The sequence below is a fragment of the Typha angustifolia genome, chromosome 6, assembly GCF_048772165.1.
Source record: "Typha angustifolia cultivar Huaian chromosome 6, ASM4877216v1, whole genome shotgun sequence".
In the NCBI taxonomy this organism is placed as follows: Eukaryota; Viridiplantae; Streptophyta; class Magnoliopsida; order Poales; family Typhaceae; genus Typha; species Typha angustifolia.
The window spans coordinates 8,460,157-8,480,987 of NC_133244.1; the positions used below are offsets into that span (position 1 = coordinate 8,460,157).

At 36.2% G+C, this 20,831-nt stretch overlaps 4 protein-coding genes and 1 long non-coding RNA gene across 11 annotated transcripts; 2 read left to right on the top strand and 3 right to left on the bottom strand.

The window, feature by feature from the left end:
• Positions 1–455: 455 nt before the first annotated feature.
• Positions 456–3,560, bottom strand: LOC140761499 (myb-related protein 2-like). 4 transcript variants are annotated; one of them, XM_073098853.1, is made up of 8 exons: positions 3,403–3,560; positions 3,002–3,241; positions 2,713–2,938; positions 2,527–2,603; positions 2,388–2,445; positions 2,222–2,309; positions 2,074–2,143; positions 460–1,631 (listed from the first exon to the last, which is right to left on the bottom strand). In XM_073098853.1, the coding sequence occupies exons 3-8, from the start codon at positions 2,936–2,938 to the stop codon at positions 939–941; spliced, it is 1,212 nt and encodes a 403-aa protein (XP_072954954.1). In that variant the 5' UTR covers positions 3,002–3,241; positions 3,403–3,560; the 3' UTR covers positions 460–938. The 4 variants fall into 4 exon arrangements, with proteins under 4 accessions (XP_072954953.1, XP_072954952.1, XP_072954954.1 ...); XM_073098855.1 differs by having other exon boundaries at positions 461–1,631; positions 2,713–2,920; positions 3,002–3,560; XM_073098852.1 differs by lacking the exons at positions 3,002–3,241; positions 3,403–3,560 and having other exon boundaries at positions 456–1,631; positions 2,222–2,303; positions 2,713–2,986.
• On the top strand, positions 1,020–5,486 carry LOC140761503 (uncharacterized). 2 transcript variants are annotated; one of them, XR_012104577.1, is made up of 7 exons: positions 1,020–1,154; positions 1,236–1,326; positions 1,432–1,615; positions 2,183–2,320; positions 2,504–2,640; positions 2,785–2,956; positions 4,105–5,486. It is a non-coding gene; the product is annotated as an uncharacterized lncRNA (long non-coding RNA). The 2 variants fall into 2 exon arrangements; XR_012104576.1 differs by having other exon boundaries at positions 2,183–2,640.
• Positions 5,487–6,284: 798 nt separating this feature from the next.
• On the bottom strand, positions 6,285–8,451 carry LOC140761500 (E3 ubiquitin-protein ligase SIRP1-like). Of its 3 annotated transcripts, XM_073098858.1 has the most exons (3): positions 8,330–8,451; positions 6,851–7,789; positions 6,285–6,750 (listed from the first exon to the last, which is right to left on the bottom strand). In XM_073098858.1, the coding sequence occupies exons 2-3, from the start codon at positions 7,646–7,648 to the stop codon at positions 6,586–6,588; spliced, it is 963 nt and encodes a 320-aa protein (XP_072954959.1). In that variant the 5' UTR covers positions 7,649–7,789; positions 8,330–8,451; the 3' UTR covers positions 6,285–6,585. The 3 variants fall into 3 exon arrangements, with proteins under 3 accessions (XP_072954959.1, XP_072954957.1, XP_072954958.1); XM_073098856.1 differs by having other exon boundaries at positions 6,285–7,789; XM_073098857.1 differs by having other exon boundaries at positions 6,285–7,789; positions 8,279–8,422.
• Positions 8,452–10,683: 2,232 nt separating this feature from the next.
• LOC140761501 (uncharacterized) lies at positions 10,684–13,774 on the bottom strand. The gene is made up of 5 exons (XM_073098859.1): positions 13,535–13,774; positions 13,197–13,390; positions 12,224–12,542; positions 11,596–11,694; positions 10,684–11,484 (listed from the first exon to the last, which is right to left on the bottom strand). The coding sequence occupies exons 1-5, from the start codon at positions 13,631–13,633 to the stop codon at positions 11,449–11,451; spliced, it is 747 nt and encodes a 248-aa protein (XP_072954960.1). The 5' UTR covers positions 13,634–13,774; the 3' UTR covers positions 10,684–11,448.
• A 1,994-nt stretch (positions 13,775–15,768) lies between these two features.
• LOC140761502 (gibberellin-regulated protein 6-like) lies at positions 15,769–16,603 on the top strand. The gene is made up of 4 exons (XM_073098860.1): positions 15,769–15,892; positions 15,980–16,030; positions 16,104–16,137; positions 16,234–16,603. Exons 1-4 carry the CDS (start codon positions 15,830–15,832, stop codon positions 16,413–16,415), a joined length of 330 nt encoding a protein of 109 aa, XP_072954961.1. The 5' UTR covers positions 15,769–15,829; the 3' UTR covers positions 16,416–16,603.
• The last annotated feature ends 4,228 nt before the right edge of the window (positions 16,604–20,831 follow it).

A 20,831-nucleotide genomic window follows, 5' to 3' on the forward strand; every position in this document is an offset into this window, starting at 1 on the left:
TGTGCCATGATGTGTATATATATTTTTTCTTCATGTCTTTGTTGGTAGGATGGAATATAATTACTAGCATAGAAGACTTTATACCGTCTTAAATGTTATGATGTATATTGTTGATGTAATTCCTATCTAACTTTAAAAAGCTTGTAAGTCAACTAATTATCCAATATCACATCACATCATATTCTATCCTATGTTTTAGAAAAAGCTATATTTTATCCCTAATATGAATACTTCTAATTTTATTTGTATCGTTTACTCTTTATAGTATTATCTGAAATTTAATTAATTTTATTATAGATACGTTGAAAATTTTATCTAATTTTTTACAATTTTATTTTAATAAATATAAAATTATACAAGACTATCCAAATATGGGTCACCCAAAACCCAAAGATGAAATTATATATATATATATATATGCCCGTGGTATTATGAATTTGGCCCACAGGTCGTTATTCGCCGCCGTCCAAAGGCAACGTCCAAAGCCAGCACAGTCTTTGAAGGACGACAAGTGGACAAGCCATTTCATTGCCGACTTCTGTGTTTCTTTTTTTCCGTAGACGACCTTTAGTTTTACAATATTTACGTATCAGTACCTGAAAAGATATTTCACGAGTGATTGTGACAGTGTGTTGGAATTGCATCGGAGTCGTTTCTCCTCTGGATTTGATGTCGGATTCGCATTTTGATTGATGTACGAGAAATTTGTTTAAATAATCAACAGCTGCTCGAAGTTACTGAATTCTTTGGTTAATATGTTATGATCTGTTGTAAATTTCTACACATTTAGCAATGTTGTTTGCAATTGAGAGAGCTTTGTACGCCAATAAGGTGGTTGTTGTTGTTGCACTTACTACACTAACAACAGCTACTTGATGTAATGCTTGAAAGAAAGATTAATCCGTTAAAATCATTCTGATGTTTGCTACACAAAATTCTCAGTTCCAGCTGAAACCATTCAAGTCGAATTGTTCGCAACTTGTACCAGAATCATCTTTCTCATGGGTGTTTAGGTCCAGTTCTTCGCCTAGACATCGAAGTCCAAAATCGTTCCTATGCTTTCCCCTGCAGCTGGGTTGTTCAAGATAAACCTTCTCCATGGCTGCTTCTTCTCCTGATTCCAAGGCTGGAGCTTTCTCATGTTCCGTTAGAATGTTGTTATCCTTCTCATATGTGAGATTTGTTCTTTGATATGCCATTCCCTTTGTTGAATTGATTGTCTTGAGGCCATTCAGATCTCCACACCATGAGAGTTGAATTGTCTCCTCGCCCCGGTGATGTTTGCAAAATCGTGAAAGACCATAGTTATGTTTCAATCCTTCAGTGGTATGTGCCTCCTGTTCCTTTATGAATTCTTCGCATGAAGTTAAGCAGCTATCTAGAGAACAGTCAGTGAGTTGAGTCTTTTGTGCTTCTATGGTGTGTGTGAAGGAATTTTCTTGTAAACCTGGAAATTGATTGCTTGAGCAATCTTTCGATACTTCAGAGACCAGCTCAGAGAGTTCCATTTTGGCAGCCTCCAGACCTGCAGAACCTAAGCTCTGCTTCCCAAGAGCCTCTTGTGCCTTGTCCAGAACTGCATGCAGATACCTTCCTTGGGCTTCTATTCGGAGTTGTAAGTGTCGCTGTATCTATTTCATGACAATCAAGTTTCAGTTAAAAATAAATAAATAAATCTTAGCTTTCTTCGAACAGTAATTAAATGATGCGGTAACTAGGATTGATATTTTTCAGTCTGCTTTAGTTCAGATTGGTTTGAGTAGGCTCCAAAATTTCTTAATCTTTCTGTTTCTTGATAATTAGATAACCATCTAATGAACTTGGATTTTGTCTTGTTTTTTTTTTCACTTTCTCACTTCACTTGCATGTCTGCACACATGTATGCATGCTTGTGCAATCAGAATTACTGCACTATGACAGATTTCATTCTGATGTGCTGCTCATAATGACTACCGCTTAAATACTATTCGGGTTTATTTAAAATTATTGCACGGTTTATGATCTGAAAAAAGAAAAGAACTTATGGCAGTTTTCTCTTCAGCTTATGTTAGTGAAATGGTATCAGCATCATACCTCAAGTTGCTCGTTTAGTTTTCTTTGCACTCCAATTTGAATCTGAAGGGCTTCGCTTATCTGTATTGTTCTGAGAATCAGGAAAAATAATTAGTGCCAACTATTTTAGGAGATCAACAATTTTAAAGCTGCTTGGGCGAGTTCTTACTTGTCTGACTGAGGCATGACATTTTGGGTGCTAATTACTGATCCACTCTCTTCTGGTGTCCTATCAGCTGCTGCCTTACATCCTATAACTGTAATATAGGTAAGTTATGCTTATACACTATGCATGTCCACATAGATGAAAATGAATATTATGGCTGCATTTTTACCATTCTTTGAAGCCCCAATATTTGCTTGAACCTGGAGGTTCTTACTAAGCCTGTACTTCTGAAAGTTCAAACCAGCAAACTTAATTTTAAAATCTAGCCATCAAATGTTCTTACAGAGGACTTAGAAAATTATAATTACCTGAAGATGACTCTTTAGATGATACAAGGTGAGTCCTGGAATTCCCATGAGCCTCATGACTGTCTTGGGAGTAGCTTCTGAGAGATAGACATTTTAATTCAGCTAAATTGGCAGGTAATCTACTTAAAAACACAGTTTTAGATTCAATTCTTATCTTTAAAAAAAAAAAAAATTTGTTGTACTCACGTTCTGCTCCACCTAGTTGATTGACTGCTTCTACAAAACGTTGATGAAGCTCAATTGTCCATTTCAATCTAGGCTTTGCATCAGTTGAGAGAACCAATCCTGAGTCCTCCGAAGCATTTCCTCCCTGGAGAAACAGATGTGTCTCTTGTGGAAAGGCCATCCTAGAAGCAAAGAGGTCATTCTGGCTTTGAGGTTGATGATACATTTCCTGCCAAGGAATAGACATCTGGTTGAAGGAAACAGCGTAAGTATCAGATACCAACATTGATAAAAATCTCTCATATCTTACCTCTTTTTGTTACTCCTGCTGTTTGCTATTATCTAGTTATCAAATGGAGGTTCTCGAAGCGCCCTTGCTTTCTTGAATAAGCTGGAGCTTCTTGGACCCTTCTTACGCTGGTAATGAAAGCCGTTGAGGCTATTCTTATAAGGAGAAAACGGAATATGGAATCTGTAAAACAAAACTTCCAAGCAATTCCATCTTTATCGCATTCTGATGTGGGATCTTACCCTTTTGTTATGCATGGACCTGCACATTGTGTTCAGATTTCTGATCAACACTTCTATAAATTCCACAATAGCAACTTTTTCACATACTAGCTCTCACTTATGAGTTGTAAAATAGGTAAGGAATATATCCATCATGATGCATGCCTATACATCTACTTCTGCAGGAAGAGAGGAACTCACTTCCTCTGAGGGTCTTTCTGTCTTGATGCAATGTATGGCATGTAGAATAAGCATGACATTTCTGACTGAGATTCATATCTTATGAGAAACAATGGATACCCAGGGCTTCATTAATGAATTGATACTGAGGCTGCAATTGGACTTGGTGCATCTGGATTCTATGCAAAACACAGTCATATCAGATAGTTATGACTAGAGATATATCTAACTATAGGTCACATCCAAGTTTAAAATTTTCCATTAAATCTTTAGAAAGTTCCCACTAAGGGATATGTCACCACCTGGATGCACTTAAAAAGAATAAACTGTCACAACTTGATGGAATTCCTTCCTTTTACGAAAAGAACAAGTAGGAATATGTTTCTCTTCTCTTTCTTTGTTCCACCTGCTGATCTTGAGAAATAGTTGTAGCTAGTTCTTTTGAAGTTTATAAAGATTAAACGGGCAATGATGAACTTGATGTGTTCTTTTATTCCATCAGTGACTTATTAGGGGAAAAAAGTATCTGAAATCCTAATTCCATTTGATGTCTTCTATATATATATATATATGTGCATGTACTGATTGATTTGCTCTTATCTTTTGATATCTCTGCTGCTTTTTCTTTCTTTTTTCTAATTGTACTGTTCATTTTGTTCTGCTATCTAGCCTGAGTTGTGGAACTAAAGTTAAGCATTGGTTTCTTTGGTCTGAAACGAACAGGCAGTTCATCTGGTTGGTATTGAAGTATTCATCACTGAGATCTTTTACATGCCGAATTTGGAATCCACAGCATCAAGGTGGGACCGAACCTTATCAAAGAAGCATCTTTGATTAAGAAAGAACTTATAATTTCTGTCAAGTGCCTTATTTCATACAAGGAGTAATATAGGCTCAATTGAGTACACTATGAGATCATTTGAGGTCCTTTGACCACAGCTATCAACTGATGAGCATATATTCTTCAAACTCAAGCTATCTCTGGAGCATATATTCCTCCCTCAGTGTCACAAGTTGAGAAAAAGTTTTTCTGTTTGTTTTCATACCTCTTGGATTCCCTCTTCTTCTTCTTTTCATTTCTTTGCCCTGAGCCTTCTGCATCCAGTTCAAATTATTCCTTGCTCAAAATTGTCTGCAGAAAGATACCACTATCTTTCCTTGTCTTCCTCTCAATATATGCTCAAGCACTATTAACTATTTGTGGCAGCAATCTAGATTAAATAATGACCCTTGTTCAGAGATGCTCAGAATTGGCAGTACAATGGTACTTTGCACTTCGAAATGTGCATCCAATGCCAAGCTTGCACTGAAATGCATGTTTGTTTCCATGCTTACGATATCTTCCTGCAGGATTGATTACAAAGTAATTTCCATGCTTAGGGCTCATTTGGCATCACATTCTATTGACTTTGACTTCTTTGTTCAAGTTTCTACTGCCAAGCTGATTGTTACTGCACTTTGGTTTGTCTTGACAGCCATGTAACTTCTTTCAGTAATTCATGATTTCTGTAATCTTGGATCCAACTTCAGTAATATTAAATGGGTATTCTTTTTTGATTCCCTTCATTTTAATCTTCTTTATTTTTTTTATTTTTTTTTTTGGTGCAGAAAATTAGTCAATATTAAGTTAAATCACAATTATACTTCATCCTTGAGTAAACTCTGGCATCCCTCAAAGAGAAACATTTTGATGACTCTGGCATTCCATTTCTTCTAGATATGTTTTTGAAATTTATTTTGCCTCTTGCAAATAAGAAAATACTTTCACTTTATTGTCTTTATTTTATTTCTGTCTGAAATGTCCTCCATCTCTTATCTTTTTCTGAAAAAGCCACCAAAAGGGCATTTCTTTTGTCCCAAAAACTGAGAATATGGAACATTGCTCATGTATGAAATTAGGAAGAGAAGGTGAGCTTCTTTGCAACAGAATATTTCAAATGATAATAATAATAATAATAATAATAATATTATTATTATTATTATTTTTAATCTAATTTGATTTCTATGAGCTGACTATTTAGCACAAACAAATCTTCTAGCACCCACAAAATTGTCGATTTAATTTTTTTTTATCTTCCTTCCATAATTGAAGAATAAAAGTTGATTAATCATACCTTTCACTCCTTGCTGTCTTCCATCAGAATCCTCTTTGAGAAATTGCCAGACTAGTTCTTTCCCTATTTCCTGACAATCCAAGCTGCAACATTATTCAAGACTAGTTCTTGAAATTTTGCACAAAAGAATGACAGACCAAAATCAACACTTGGTTATCATAATTGGTATACAAGAACAAAAAAAAGATGCTCTTGAACACTAATTAATGGCACCACATTCTACCTCATTTAAACCATTGTTAATGGCACCACATTCTACCTCATTAGCATAATGTATGACAAAAGGGTGAAGAGAAAGCAATGAGAAAAACTGGTCAACATCCAATTGTTGGCAGTAAATGAAAAGAACATGCACAGAATAATACCCTGAGCCATAGAGGAAGGCAATCACTTAGAAACATCTCCAATTTCCATCTGCAAAGAAGTTACTTCCAGATATATATCTTGCAACAGAAAACTAACTCCCTCACTGTATGATACTAAAAATGGTCATGAATTAGAACATTTTGATAAACTAGAATGTAGAATTCACTCATCAATGCTACCTTGTAGTAACTGATGAAGTTGCGCAAAAGAACAACACGAAACCATCTTCTCAGTTTCACAAGAGTTCTTTAAGCATGACTCCTCCAGGAGACCAGGAAGTTGCAGACCATATCTGAAGAAGAATTTTCAGTTCCAAAAGCGTTGCAGCCCTCAACCACCATGCTTCAGAGTAAGTAACTCTCAATTTCCCGTTGATCAAGTTGTTGATTCTGCCATTCCTTTTAGTTTTCTAGAATGGACTGGTAGGGCAAAGCACCACCAACTTATCATTATTTACATAGAAACAAACATGGCAAGAAGCCAGGAGGTTCTACAAAGTACTGAAAAACGCACTTGAGGTAATGAAAGTATATATACAGAAGCATAGCATAAAACATAAAGAAGATGGCCATAATCTAAGATGCTTCAAGTCTCATCTGCAAAGATCTGCTTCCAGATATGATGCGTATACTTGACATCAACAAGCGCACCAAATCAGGAGATCTGGAGATTGGATAAGAGAATTTACTTGCATTTCTTACTAGTCTCAGGAGAAGATAACCATTTAAAGAACACCCTCAATGGTCATTATTTGGATTGCTCCCAGAAGTGGACGATGATGATGGATTAGAGGAAGAATTTTCACCATTCTGAGTCCCTGATGCTGAGAACAGCCCATTGAATGGCCATGGTACAAGGACCCAAGATCTACTGTTTCCTCTGCCGGCACCTGCATCACCACCATCTTCATTACTAATCTCCACCCTACTACCATTACTAGACATATTTGAATCCTTTGACTCATCAGCAGGCAGCTGAAATCGACATACCGGACAAGAACTATGGAGCTCCAGCCAGGGCAAGATACAAGGAGTATGGAACTTGTGTTTGCATGGCATCTCTTTCACCTCCGACCCCACTTCAAAATCATCGAGACAGACTGGACAACTCACAACCTTCTCAACTTTCACAGTGAGCAGTGCATCCACTGCCTCTTTCTTAGCTGGTGGCGTACCATATCGACTCGGATCATTCTCAGACAAATGTTGCAAAAGTTGATCCAAACCAGAACCAAGAAAGTAATCTCCTAGTGAAGCACCGATACTTGAATTGTTTGAGTCGCTTTGGTTCTCGTCAGAGTCGAACAATCCTTGGATAATTATGGCTTGATTGGAAGAATTTATCAGGATAGCACTTTGTCTTTGCCTATGCCTTTGTCTTTGTCGTTCTCTTTCTCTCTCTCTTTCCCTGTCTCTCTCCCTTCTCTCACTCTCAAGGTTATCCGGGTCTAATCTGACATCGTCACGGATTCTTTGCATCAATTGAAGTATCGAAGACCTCCTCCTCCACCTCCTCCTCCTAATAAATTCCTCGAGCTCATCATCTGAATCATCATCTTCATCTTCCCTTTGAAATCTTGAACGCCTCGAAGAACCACCCATCATTCCAAACAAGGCAGAGAGACCTTGTCCAGATCTTAGATCAGCATCAGTTTCAAATTCTCCACCATCTGTTTCTTCCACAAATCCATTGTCGCAAAAGGGGCACTTGATCTCCGGCTCCATGACTGGATTAACAATTTGTGCACAAACATGGCACCAATATCTAGTGGCAAAAGCTTCACCCATCTTACTGACCTACAAATAAAGAAGCACCCAACTTGTTGTACACGAAATCTTTAGCAGATCTAAGCAAATCTCAACCCCTCAAGCAAGAATCTTTGAAGCAGGGAAGCCATCATACTTTATCCTCCAGTCATACTTGATAATCTACAAAGAATTTTTTTTTAAACAATTACAAGATCTAAAATTTGCAGTCAATAAACATAGAAAAGCTCTAATTTTTATCTCATCCACACATAAATAATACGAACGAAATTCTTTTCTTTCATTGAAAAAGAAAATGTTCAAAGGAAATGAAAACCCCCAAATGAAAAAATTTAGAAAAAAAAAAGTTATTTTCTTCACCAACTGAGATCTCAAGAGGCACCAAGATAATAAGAAAAAAATCTACCAGTAAACAACTGGAAATTGGGCATCAAGCCAACAACAAGTTCATCCACATACAAATCCTCAATAAATACCACAAGCCATAGATCTCATGAAGAACCATAGAAAAAGCACAAGGCAGATGAGTTCAAAATTGGACATGTATAATATAAAATAAAATAAAAACCCATCTTTTCCATGATACAGTTGGGAAAGTAGAACAAAATTAATGCAAAACAATATAAAATAAATTAAGGAGAAGAAGTAAACCATCAGAGCTCCCCAAAATTCCCCAAGGAGGTGGAAGAAGGCATTCATTACCTTTTGCTATGACTCTTGATAAGTTCTAGGCTGGTGAGGAAAGAGAGAAAGGAATAAGACGTTGCAGAGAAGGTGCAACTGGATAGGCCACTACCTGCCTTCCTCTCTTCCTCTATTATTACTTTTCTTTGTTTACTAATTTTTATTAGAGATAATTATATTTTTATCCCCATTATTTAACTGTATCACTAAGCTCCCCTCACTTAACTAAATAATTAGATAGATAAATATGATTTTGTCTATCTATCAGAATTTTTGGGGAAGCATTAATGGAATAGGCTTAGTGATATATTTAAATAGTATTTATATATTATATTTTTCTTAAGGACATGATTGAGGGTGTCAAGATGTATTTAATCCATTTTATTAAAAAAAAATATTAAGAAATTAATTAATTTAATAACAATTTATATTTTATTTTATTTATTATTTATTATTTTTTAAAAGAAAAACATTTAATAAATAACTAATAAAATAATATTCTGAACATTTTTTATAGCGAATAGAATCATTGTATCACAAATAAAACTTGTTATCATTATGTCTTATTTACATACTATCGCATCAATATTTTTCTTTTACTACCATAAAAACTCTACTCCATCATTTTAACCTAACCATTTTTGAAAAATTAAAATTAAAATATCCTTTATTTTACTTCAAAAATCTGATCTCTCTTTAATTACTATCTTAATTTTGAACACCTTATGTGTTACAAAAGGGTAGTAAGATTATTTTATATCTATATAGTAATTGCTTGATAAGAAAACTAATGCCAAAGTATTTCTAAAATAGAGTTAAATAATAAATATTCATTATGTTAATAATAATAAAGATAAACCATAAGGTTATATATATATATATATATATATATATATTGATCAATTTCTCAAAACATTGCCAAATTTCCAATGTCCTTTCTTTCTTATAATAATATTATTTATTTTGCTAGTCATTATCATTTTAGTGGTGGGATATCCCTATCAGTTGTTAAACTAGGAACTCACCAAACCCTCCTCTCTCTATCTCTCTTAAGGATGATTTTTAAAATAATAAATACCTGTTTACAATTATATAATAAAATGTTTTAAAAAAATTTATTATAGTTGATGAATCTAATCTGGTTGCTAAGACTTCTATGCTGACATTAAAATTGACAAAGGAAGCTACCATATTAATTAAATATTATGTTTATATAATCACAGTAGTTAATGACTTTATTTATCTCTTAACTTCAACTTAATTTAATGTGTCGACAAAAGCAAGTAATTAAAGGGATATTATCAAGGAAAAATAAGAGTAGAATATTACTTGCAATGACCTTGACAAGCTAAGAATAAAATATCAAGAAGGTGGGCTTTGTTTTATTCATGGTGCTCTACGATGCTCGCTAATTAAAAAATTACACTTCGTCTTGTACCTTAAAAAATAATTTAATTAGTCGTGATAACGATAACGACGATGATAGTATACCAAATAGAAGAATCACGGCACATGAAAAGACAAATAAAATAGAATAAAATAAACATTTTGTGACGATGGAATAAGGCTTTTTTTTTAATATATATATATATATATATATATTTTTTTTAATATATATATATATATATGTCTTATAGTACAATCTATCTTATCTAGCAAACAACAAAGAATTACTAATTGTTGATGAATCCCGAATTCATTTGAGATTTGATGATGATATAAATTAATAAAGATTCTCATCTAAGTTTCCATTAAAAATAAAAAAATAAAAATAAAAATAAGTTTCCTAAAGACAAGTGGTGTACTAACAACAAAGATGAGGTCCTACCTCAGTGGTGGGAGCTGTTAAGTTTTTAAAGCCGGTTGTGATTGAATTGAATAGTGGAAAGCATCTCATCAGTAGGTCCTCTCTTTAAGCACAGTATGAGCATAGGAGGTGTGGAAGTGGATCATGTAATTCACTCTGCCCAGTGCAACTGTATTAGTTTATCAGTTGGAATAAGTAAAAAGAATGCAACTTTATTAGTTTTTCAGTTGGAATAAGTAAAAGAATGCAATCTAAAAATAGAAATTGATGTTGGGCTAAAAAGTTAGTCTTTGGGGATTATTCTTTCTATTAAAAAGGTCGAGTCTTGAACTGTCGGAATCTAACTCAGAGGGTTTTTACTCGTATAAATTTGCCAGCAGCACTCTTCATTTAATTTTGAGCTTAATGCTATACTCTATCTGTAGTATGTCAAAATTTATATTAAATATACAGTTCGTGTTAAAGAGCCATCACTTTATTCTTGTTACGAGCTTTCCTTAAAGAAAAATAGAAAAAAGGAAGAAGAAAACATACACGTGAAAACCGAGTAAGACTACTAAGATTGTACATTTGGAAAAGTAACAAGATCACCAGTGGTCAGATATCATGTACTTAAAAGAGTTCATCTACTTTAAAGTGAATATGTTACATCAGCAATTCTAACAAGTAAAGCTTGAAGCACTCGAATTCGTCACACCTGAGCTGAGCACTCATGTGATGTGTGGTGTTCTCCTCTAGATAAATGACATATGGTCAGGCATAATAATATCCCTCCCCATGTACAACTTGCAGATTTCTTTTTCTTGAAGCATGATACTAATATTTAAACAGTACCAATACAAAATCCATACTGATCAATATACAAGCTCAATCTGATCTGGAATTTCAATCATGTACAAAAGAATAACTTTTCAGCACCAATTAAAGAACTTGAATGACCCTGAAGAGAGAACTTAGGTCTACCTTGGAAACAAACACGTAAAATATGCCGGTCAGAGGTTTTTATGGATCATAACCAACAATCTCACATGTATTGGTTGAATGTCTGCACAACGAAGACTCTGATGGCTTCATGGACCTCAAGATTAAAGATCAACCACTGTACTGGACAGTAATGCTGCTTTCTTCTGTATGTGCTTTTCAGCAACCAAGCAGTAGTGCTGCTTTCTTCTGTTGATATTTAGAAATCATTCTGATCCCACAATGGAAGGTTAACTATACACAGCTTACGTTCCCTTGAAAAGAAAAACGGTCCAAGACGAGCTCAAAGATATAAGATGGGCAGACACGAACAAGCGGGAAGCATAGATGACAGATCCACCATGCTGGATTAACAGATCAGGGGCGTCCTGAGTGCAGTGCTGACCTGAAATAGCATATCGTTTTTTAATTTGAAAATAGAAGGCAACTAATCTTATTATTAACTGAGTAGTCATTAAAGAGGGAAATATTGCTACATGATTAGCATATCACTTACATCACTGGCTTGAAAAGATTTACTAATGCATGATTTAAGTTGTGGAGACTCAATTGCGGATATAGAACCACCATCATGAACAATAATTTGCTTGTCTCCCTGCATATAGATATAAAGTCATAGCTTTAGTTCACAAATTAAGATAGATACAAAGGTACAATTTGCACATAATGCATGAATCTTCAAATTCAGTGGAAGAAGAGAGCTATTTTCTTTTTCCCAAGATCAAATTTACTGATATATGATATTTCATCTCAGAAAAACAAATTTTGAACAGGATTTTGGACATTAATTACAGAAGACAACTTGTACCACACTTTAGTGTCTCTTTAGTCTAGACACCATTGACTTTTTAATGCACGAAAGATATATTAGATAAAGCCTACTGTAACAAATACATGAAGTGCTATAAGTTTTGGTTACTAAACCTCTATAACAAACAATTAATCAGTTACATTTTCTATCATTCTTCAGATAAAAAAGGCAAAGCAAAAAGGGTAGCTTGCCATTTTCATAGTAATTTTTCTGCCAACTTTCTGTAGCAATAAAATGCAGCACATTAGGACAAGATTTAGATCCAATGTATTCATATGCCTATCAAAATAAAACCATGAAGAGTAAGGAATACCTCAAGGATGCTTCCATTATCAGAATCTTTGAAGAGAGAGGAGTAATAAGTAGAATCGTAAGTGGAATCTCCCAAAACAACATCAATATTGGAGTTCTGGCTAACAATTCCATGAGCTGAGGGACTCAAGAAACTATTTCTTGCATAACAATCTGCTTCCTGATAGGGCATACTGTCAGATGAAGGCCCCAATCTGTAAATCTGAATCCATAAGAATGAGGACAAAAACCTCACTGAAAACCCAACAATTTGCATCCACAAAGCAACTCTGACTGAGAATACAAAGAACAGGCCGTACTTCTCATCAGCGGTAATGTTCCTGCATAAGCAGCATTGCAGAAGCTAATCATTTGTTGGTTGTTGCTTTTAAACTGAGAGATGTATAAATTGAAGCCCAATCATCTACACTGGTGATTGCCAGAAAATGGCAGCCTTTGAGGTATGTAACAAATTCTCTAGCTAAAAAGTTTATCACCATGTTTCACTGATATGGGAAAAGGATTCAAAATCTCATACGGACCTTCTTATTTATAAGGGAATCACAGTGTATAAGGGCAGTTAACAAGAGGGAAGCATATGGAGAGAATTGAAAAGGCAAGCCATTCTCTCTTTTTATACTTTCTTAGTTTGAAGTATGGAGGAACTAAGCCTATGATGGTGCAGATTGATCTAAATGAACTAATGATGAGTCTCTTAGTTTCTTTGGTGGCAATCATTTACTTATGGCTCATTTTTACTAAAAACTTGCTCTCTATTTCTTCAAAAATAGCTTTCCAGACGATAAATCATGTACTTTCTTAGCAGATTCAAATCCAGATCTCTCATTTCAAGATGCCCTAAACTTTTCTTCCGTTTACTTTTTCATGCCACTTTCTTTCCTCATAGAAATAATGAAATAGAAATTAATGATTTATAGCAGGCTTCTGAAAAACAACAAATTTACAACCTTCAAACTGTAATTACATAAGCATACCATATCGTGTGCGAGAAAAGTATGAACCAAGCAACATCGAGAAGAATGGCGAAGAAAAGAAGCACCGCGTAAGTCCGCCCAAGGCTTTGGCTGCTGCTCTCGATCGCGACGAGCGCGAAGAGCGCCACCACGAGATTGATCAGCAAAACGCCATTGTACAATGCCCCAATTGATCCGACCAATGCGCAACCGATCTAATCACAAACCAGTTTACACACAATTCGAACCCTAGTTGAAATCTATCTGCAACTAAGCCCTAATTCTTGACAAGAAAACGAATCGAAAGAAAGTAATTCCAAAACAAAAAAAACAAAAAAACAAATCTCGCTCGTACTCACTTGGATGTAGATGAGGACGATCGCAAACGCCTGGAGACGATCGTAATTAAGAAGAAAAGATCGAATCCGCGATCCGAGCGACCAAGAGCACCAGGGCATTATCTTAAAAGAAATCTAATCTAACACAGGCTTCCAATTCCCAAGAAAAGAATCCAACCAAAGCTTTGCACATGTGAAAGCTTTTCGGCATTCATGGCGTTCTTCTCGCGTGAGCTATGTCAGAGGCGTTTCTCTTGGGAAATTTACATTTCACGTCCTCCACTTTTTTCGCTGCTTTTACTATTTATACCTTATCTATAATCAGAGGGCCCGAAATGGAAATATTAAATATTTTAAGGTGTGAAATGAAATATTTTCTCGCCAGCGTTTGAACTGCTGGATACAATTCGCGAGCCAATCGAAGAAAGCCACGTAAGCATAATGAATGGAATGGGGACGATACGTGGGCCGACATAGGTCTTTCTAGAGGCCCGTATATGTTGATGGGCTGTACATTGGTCTACCTATCAGAAGCCCAATGACAAATATGGCGTTTTCCTAAACTCCTATATAACTCGTCGCTCTAGGGTTTTTACCTCTACGAACTACTTGATCTTATCCGAGCGGAAGGCGGCTGCCGCTGCCGCTCCTCTCCTCCCCGCCGCTCCCGAGACAGTCGCCCTCTCGGCGACGCTTCGCCGCGGGATCTCGGTGGCGTCTCGCCGCGGCGGGAGAAGAGACGGCGGCTTCTGGTGGCTCGCTGCCCGCGATGACGACTGCCCGCGGTCGGAGCACCCAAAGAAAGGCGTGCGATGACGCCCGCGCGGGCTACCCCCCAAAACTACCCAACCTATTCGACTTTCGTTCCTTCTGTTCTCCTTTCTTTTTTTTCGATCTGGGCGTTATTTTACTAACTGTTTATCTCGAATTTTCTCGGATTTCTTTTCTAGTTTGTTTCATCTTGGTAGGGATAGTATTATTGTGACGAAATTCTCGTGAATTAGAAGTGCAGGTGAGGACGATCGATGGGAGGAGCAGCAGGCGAAGAAATCCATCTTGGAGTCTCAGAGCAAAAATTCGCTGGATTAGTTTGATTATTTGCGGATAGGAAAGGTTTCAGTTTCGAAGTGATGTATAGATCTGAATGTTGCAGTATCATACGTAATCCATTTGCTTTTGTATAATAAAATCCAGCGACAATACTTTTCTCCAGTTTTAGTTTTCGGTGGTGTTTTGAGCGCAAGGCAACAACACGCTTAGATATTTTATAACTACATATTTATTTATTTATATTTAAGTCAAATTTTATATAAGATAAGTTACTGATAAATTTTATCACAGAATTTACAGTACTATTAATATATTTATTTGTAATTAGTAATTAAATATATTTCATATAAATTTACTCAAGTAATTTTTATATTTTATAATTAAATAATAAAGTATAAGTAAAATTATAGATCTAACTAATTTTGGTGTGTATGAAATCATCCTCTAAAGACCTGATGCGAGACATGGTAAATGGTTGATTTATATAACTTTCTGTTAAATTTTCAATTTTGACCGTTTAATCTTTTTATGTTAACTTTTTTGAATGTTTTATAATACGGATAAATTAAAAGTGACAAATATTGACATAAAAGAAGGAAAACGAATTATCTTTTAACTTTTGATGGAAAATAAATAGATAGATTGGATGTTTTATATTAATAATCCGTCAATAATGGAGAGAGACACCCTATAATCTAAATTGTAGCTTAATCAGGCCTGTTCTTCCTAAGTTAAGAGAAACTTTATTTCGAATCACGAAATAAGCTAGAAGTACAGGCTATAGCTACTCAGATCGAGAAGGACTTCAAGACAATTATAAAATAAGTCGAGGGACCATTCGAAAAAGGTGCCTACTGGCCTAAGGGACCGACTCACATCTAACCGCACGTACTATGGCCACCACACGAATCACGAGGACAGACGTTCAAAGATCTGGCCATATCCGCCTGGGTTTATCTTAGCTTCATTTAATTACCGTTTTGTCCTCTCCTTTGACCCGTTCCCGTCAAAGCAGGACACATTAATTCCTTCTCCTACCATCCATCCTGTCCATCCGAAATCCGCCACGTACCCAAAAACCGAATCCCCTCCAAAGCGCGCCAAAACAAGGTGCATCCTCTCTCGTGCAGTGTGCGGCCGCTCAGAACCCACATGCCATGCCTGACGCCCTGTCCTTATTCTCACTTTACTCCCTCTACTATATATATTCTCACATTCTTCCTCCTCCATTTAACTCCTTCCTCTCCTTCCTCTACTCCATCCTCAATGGCCAAGTTACTTGCATTGTTCCTTTTGCTCCTCACCTTGGCCTCCACGGTCTCATCTGAGGTAAGTTTCCCACATCCATGCACAAAAAAGTTCTACCAACTACCAATGCTATAGTATTAACAACTTGTTTATTCCCAACTTGGATAGGTTACACATGAGGGAGTACTGCAGGAGAGGTTAATAAAAAAGACCCAAAAGGTTTACTTATCCCGGCCTCAATCTATTTGCTCTTGTAAACGTCAATCTAACTAAATTATTTTTGTGTTTGTAGTCTCGTTATGGCCCAGGCAGCCTAAGAAGCTCTCGTGAGTTACTACTAGTTGTTCCTCCTCCTCCTCCTCCTCCTCTTCTTCTAAAAGCTTTACTCTTCTAACATCAATGGTTGTGGTGTCCTTTTGTAGAGTGCCCTGGTGAGTGCACAAGGAGATGCGCAGAGACGCAGTACCATAAGCCATGCATGTTCTTCTGCCAGAAGTGCTGCAGGAAGTGCTTGTGTGTGCCTCCTGGATACTACGGCAACAAGCAAGTTTGCTCCTGCTACAACAACTGGAAGACCAAGAGAGGTGGGCCTAAGTGCCCTTAAAAAGTTTCCCAACCCTTTCTCGGCTAATTAATTAATACACACTAAATGCTATAGTTTTAGAGTTTGTTCGGCCCTGGAGATCTTCCATAGATAAGATAGATCCAATAGCCATCTTGGGCTTTCCTATGCTTTTGTATCTGCTGCATTGGGCTGGACCATGAATGAGCTAGCTCTCTAATGCCTTATCATCCTGGTTACTATATCTACGGATTTTTACAATTTAATTCCATAAATCTCCTATATTATATATTTGCGGACTGAAAAGAGTAACCACATCATGTCTCACTCAGTTCCACTTAACCGTATGGAAATCCATTGATTAGATCGTGACCCCCTCCCATTTCCCAATGGCATGTTTCTTTCAGCCGGTGACATGGCACTATCACTCAGGTGGCCCATATTTGACTCACATTATTATTGTAGATTATTATTATTATTATTATTATTATTATTATTGCGGGAAGGGACCCCCGATTAAATCGGTTCCACACATTCGAGGTAAAAGCGGGGTGTTAAATGCACAAGTTCACGCATATATTAACTATTTAAGAGAATTTAAAGGGGAAAATTTATGAACTTTTGATGGACAGACAAGCCGACATATAACGGTCAAATAATTGTTGGTGGTCGAGTGGTAAAAAAAGCAAATAGCAATTAAGTGACGGGCTTGGCACGTTACATTTGAGAACAGTCTACGTCGCGCTGTCTGTCTTCCTTTGTTCGTGGCATTAATTATATATGTCCAGAAGCATCCTCCAAAATATTTAATGAGATATAAACCCAAACTTACTTATTATTTTATTAATCATTCTAGGGGCACCTATAGATAGCCCTATATAAGTGGTACAGGTACTGTTTAAGATTAAAAATAAATAATAAAAAAATTGTAAATTGGTTTAAACTGTAATTAAAACTTTTTACATATTAACCCCTGTCACATCTATAATCACATAAATATTGGTTTTAAATATAAAGTGCCTCTTTGCACCACCCAAAAATAACGGGGGAGATTGATGAAACCCTGGAAAGCAAAAGTAGGACAACCTAAACGTGCACATAATTTAACACACAAAGGTTGACCCACTGAGCCAAACCCACTCTCTCTCTCTCTCTCTCTCTCTCTCTCTCTCCGATTCCATATAAATCTAATCCATACTCCTTGCATCTCTTCTTCTTCTTATTTGTTTTCTCACCCTCTCTCTTCTTCACCTCCATCTCATTCCAATCTTGATCGACATATATAGAGCAGCAAAAGCTAGTAGGGGGTAGAAGATCTGTGCGTCATGGGTCCAAAAGAAGAACCGAGCAAGGCTTCTTCCAATGGCTCGAGGAGGAGCAAGGAGAAGGCGGCGAGGTACAGAGAGTGCCGGAAGAACCACGCGGCGAGCATCGGCGGGTACGCCCTAGACGGCTGCCGGGAGTTCATGGCGTCCGGGGAGGAGGGGACCAGCGCCGCCCTCCGCTGCGCCGCCTGCAGCTGCCACCGGAGCTTCCACAAGAGGGTGGCCGTGGCCGTGGCCGACGCCGAGGCCGAGGGCGACGCGACGTGCGACTGCTCCTCGAATTCGACGTCTTGGGGATGAATGGATTGTTTGTAAAGCAATCCGTTCGTCTCGCTAGCTCTTTGTTCATGGCTTTGCTTCTTTGGGTTAGTGGTAGATGTGGTTGTAGTTCCAGTTGCCTGTGTTGTTCTTAGACTACTCACTGATGATCGTCATTTCATGTGCTTCGTGTTTAGAAAAAAATATATATATTATATTGTATCTTTCATTGAATTATTCGCATTGGATAATTTGCCAAGTTAATTACATTTTAACTTCCTGTGATTTAGCTCAATTTGATCATCTATACCACTATCTTTGGATAAAATTGTTACTGAGTATTAAGTTGAGATTTGGAGAAAAGAAAGACTGATGGTTAATTATAATTAGCACAGTCTTGTAATTAATTATTCTACTAAGGTGTGGAACTCCTGATGATGGATTAATATTTACTGATCATAGTACTCCAATTAATGGGCTTCAACTATATGACAAGGACACTATTTATTCTTTTTTTTTATACTTCTCTCTCTTGGATATGGGTGAAGTGGACCAAAAGACAATATACTTGCTGGATTTACCATACAATGAAGGAAATGTGATGTATATGATGATAATTCTCAAGTAAACATGTAATATCTCTCACCCCTTTCAGTGATGTTAATGAGAAGCATCAAATAATTATTTTCCCTTAATTAATCTCCTTCTTTTCTCTAAAATAAGGATCTAGATATACTTAATTATTCCTTTTTATTCTTGGATAAAGTTTGCATGTCATTGTTACTAGGTTCATCTTATAAACAGTTGATCATAAGTGTCCAAGTGGAGAGGTAGTTGAATCTAGCTCACTTGCCATGAAATACAGCATCAAATGCACGAGAAGATATCCCCATCATGCAAGATATACACAAAGCTACATGAGGAAAAAGTTTGAGCTAAAATAAAAGCCAAAGTTAATGGCAATTTCAAAAGAGGCAAAGAAAGGAGGAGAAAAAGATAGAAAATCCCACACTTTAGTGAGCCAAAAAGCTAAGAGAAGTAGGTGCAAGAAAGGGACTTGAAACAGACTAGTTAGCTACAAAACAGTTGAGCTACCATGGTGGCTTTTGAATTGGAAATAGGCCCTTGTGTCTAATGGTCCCCAATTGCAGGAGGACCGATCGATACTTCAATCCATTGAGTATCTGTCTTGTTAATAAGACGATATATCTCAGTGCTGAAGAGCAGACGATATATTAGGATACAAACAATTCGAGTTAGGTCATAAATTTAGGCCCACGATCTATACCGTCTCGTGCATTGAGATATTTTTTTACGGTCTAAGATGCAAAAACTTTTTAAAAAAAGACTAACTTTTTTTTTTCCCAAATTTTCAAATCTATACCGGAAAACTTTTGGCATTAATGAAGGTCAGGAATTTTTGGACTATGGCAAACGAAATAAATATTAGGCCCAAGAAATAACATATTAATACTCGTTTAATTTTCAATTTATTCTCAATTAACACATGAATGAGTAATTGGGGTAGGACTTTAAAGGTTTAGGAACCATGAGCTATGGCATTTAATGGTATAATGATGCGCACGAGAAGCTTATGTTGTCATGCCACGCTGTGCCCATGGCCATGAACATGCCACTTGGACACGGCTGGGGTGCCATTAATTACTGTGACCTACTTCACTCATTACTCGTAAACCTAAAATGGAAAAAGTTGTCAGGATAGTTTTCGGAATCAAGAGGAAAAATATTTACTCAAATGGGCGTCGATTAGATGGGTTAGGCGGGCTACTTCTGGGCCCAAATCTTGTTGGATATAAACTTGAGCCCAGAAAGTTAATTGGGCTTCTAATTGTTAATTTGATCAAGCCCATCTAAAAAAATTCCCCGTGCATCGGGATTCGTGATGCTTGATGGATTATTTTTCCAGATAAATATTTTTCTTCTTATACCTTCCTTCTGCCGTGAGATGTCCACGGGTGTAAACGAGCCGAGCTTGATCGACCCCGGCTCTAATCAAGCTTGGATTGAAATTAATTTTGAGCCTGTCTTTGTGATCAAGTTTGAATTGAAATAATTTCAATCCGAGCCGATTTCAAACTTAAACAAGTTGCTCAATTAGCAATTTCAAGCCTTATCAATTTCAAACCATTTTCGAGTCTAAGTAAGCTTAAATTAATTTAGGCTTGAATCAAGCTTGAAATAAAATCTAATTCAACTATAAAGATATAATTATTACCAAAATATAAATTATAAGTAATAAAGATAAATAAGTTATAACATTACAAGCAATCAAAATATAAATTACAAGTAATAAAGATAATTGTGTCAAAAAACTACAAGCAACCAAAATATAAATTACAAACCATAAAGATAATTGTGTCAGAAAATAATGACTGAAATTCTGAATGGGTGAAAGGGTTTTGATACGATGGTTCATATTAGTTTGATATTACTCATATATATATATATATATATATATATATATATATATATATATATATATTCGAGCCAACTCGATCGAGCCGGCTCGGGATTAAGCTTGGCTCAAATTTAATTTTGAGCCTAGCTTTAATGATCAAACTCGATTCAGCCTATTTTTAAGCCGAGCTTGATCGAACATTATCGAGCCGAGCTCGATTATTTTGACAGCCCTAGCAATGTGGTGGTTAGAAAACTAAAAAAAATAACCTAAAATGTCTTTCAATTTGATCTTAAAAAAATACCCTAAGGTTATTAAACATTTGTAATAGTTTATGAAATATTAAAAGCAAAATGCAGTGCCAAACTACAATAAGACAAAATATAGGGTGTTTTTTAATAACTTTTTAAAAATAAAGCTGAAATATGTACGTTATCTATTTTTTTTTTCTGAAAT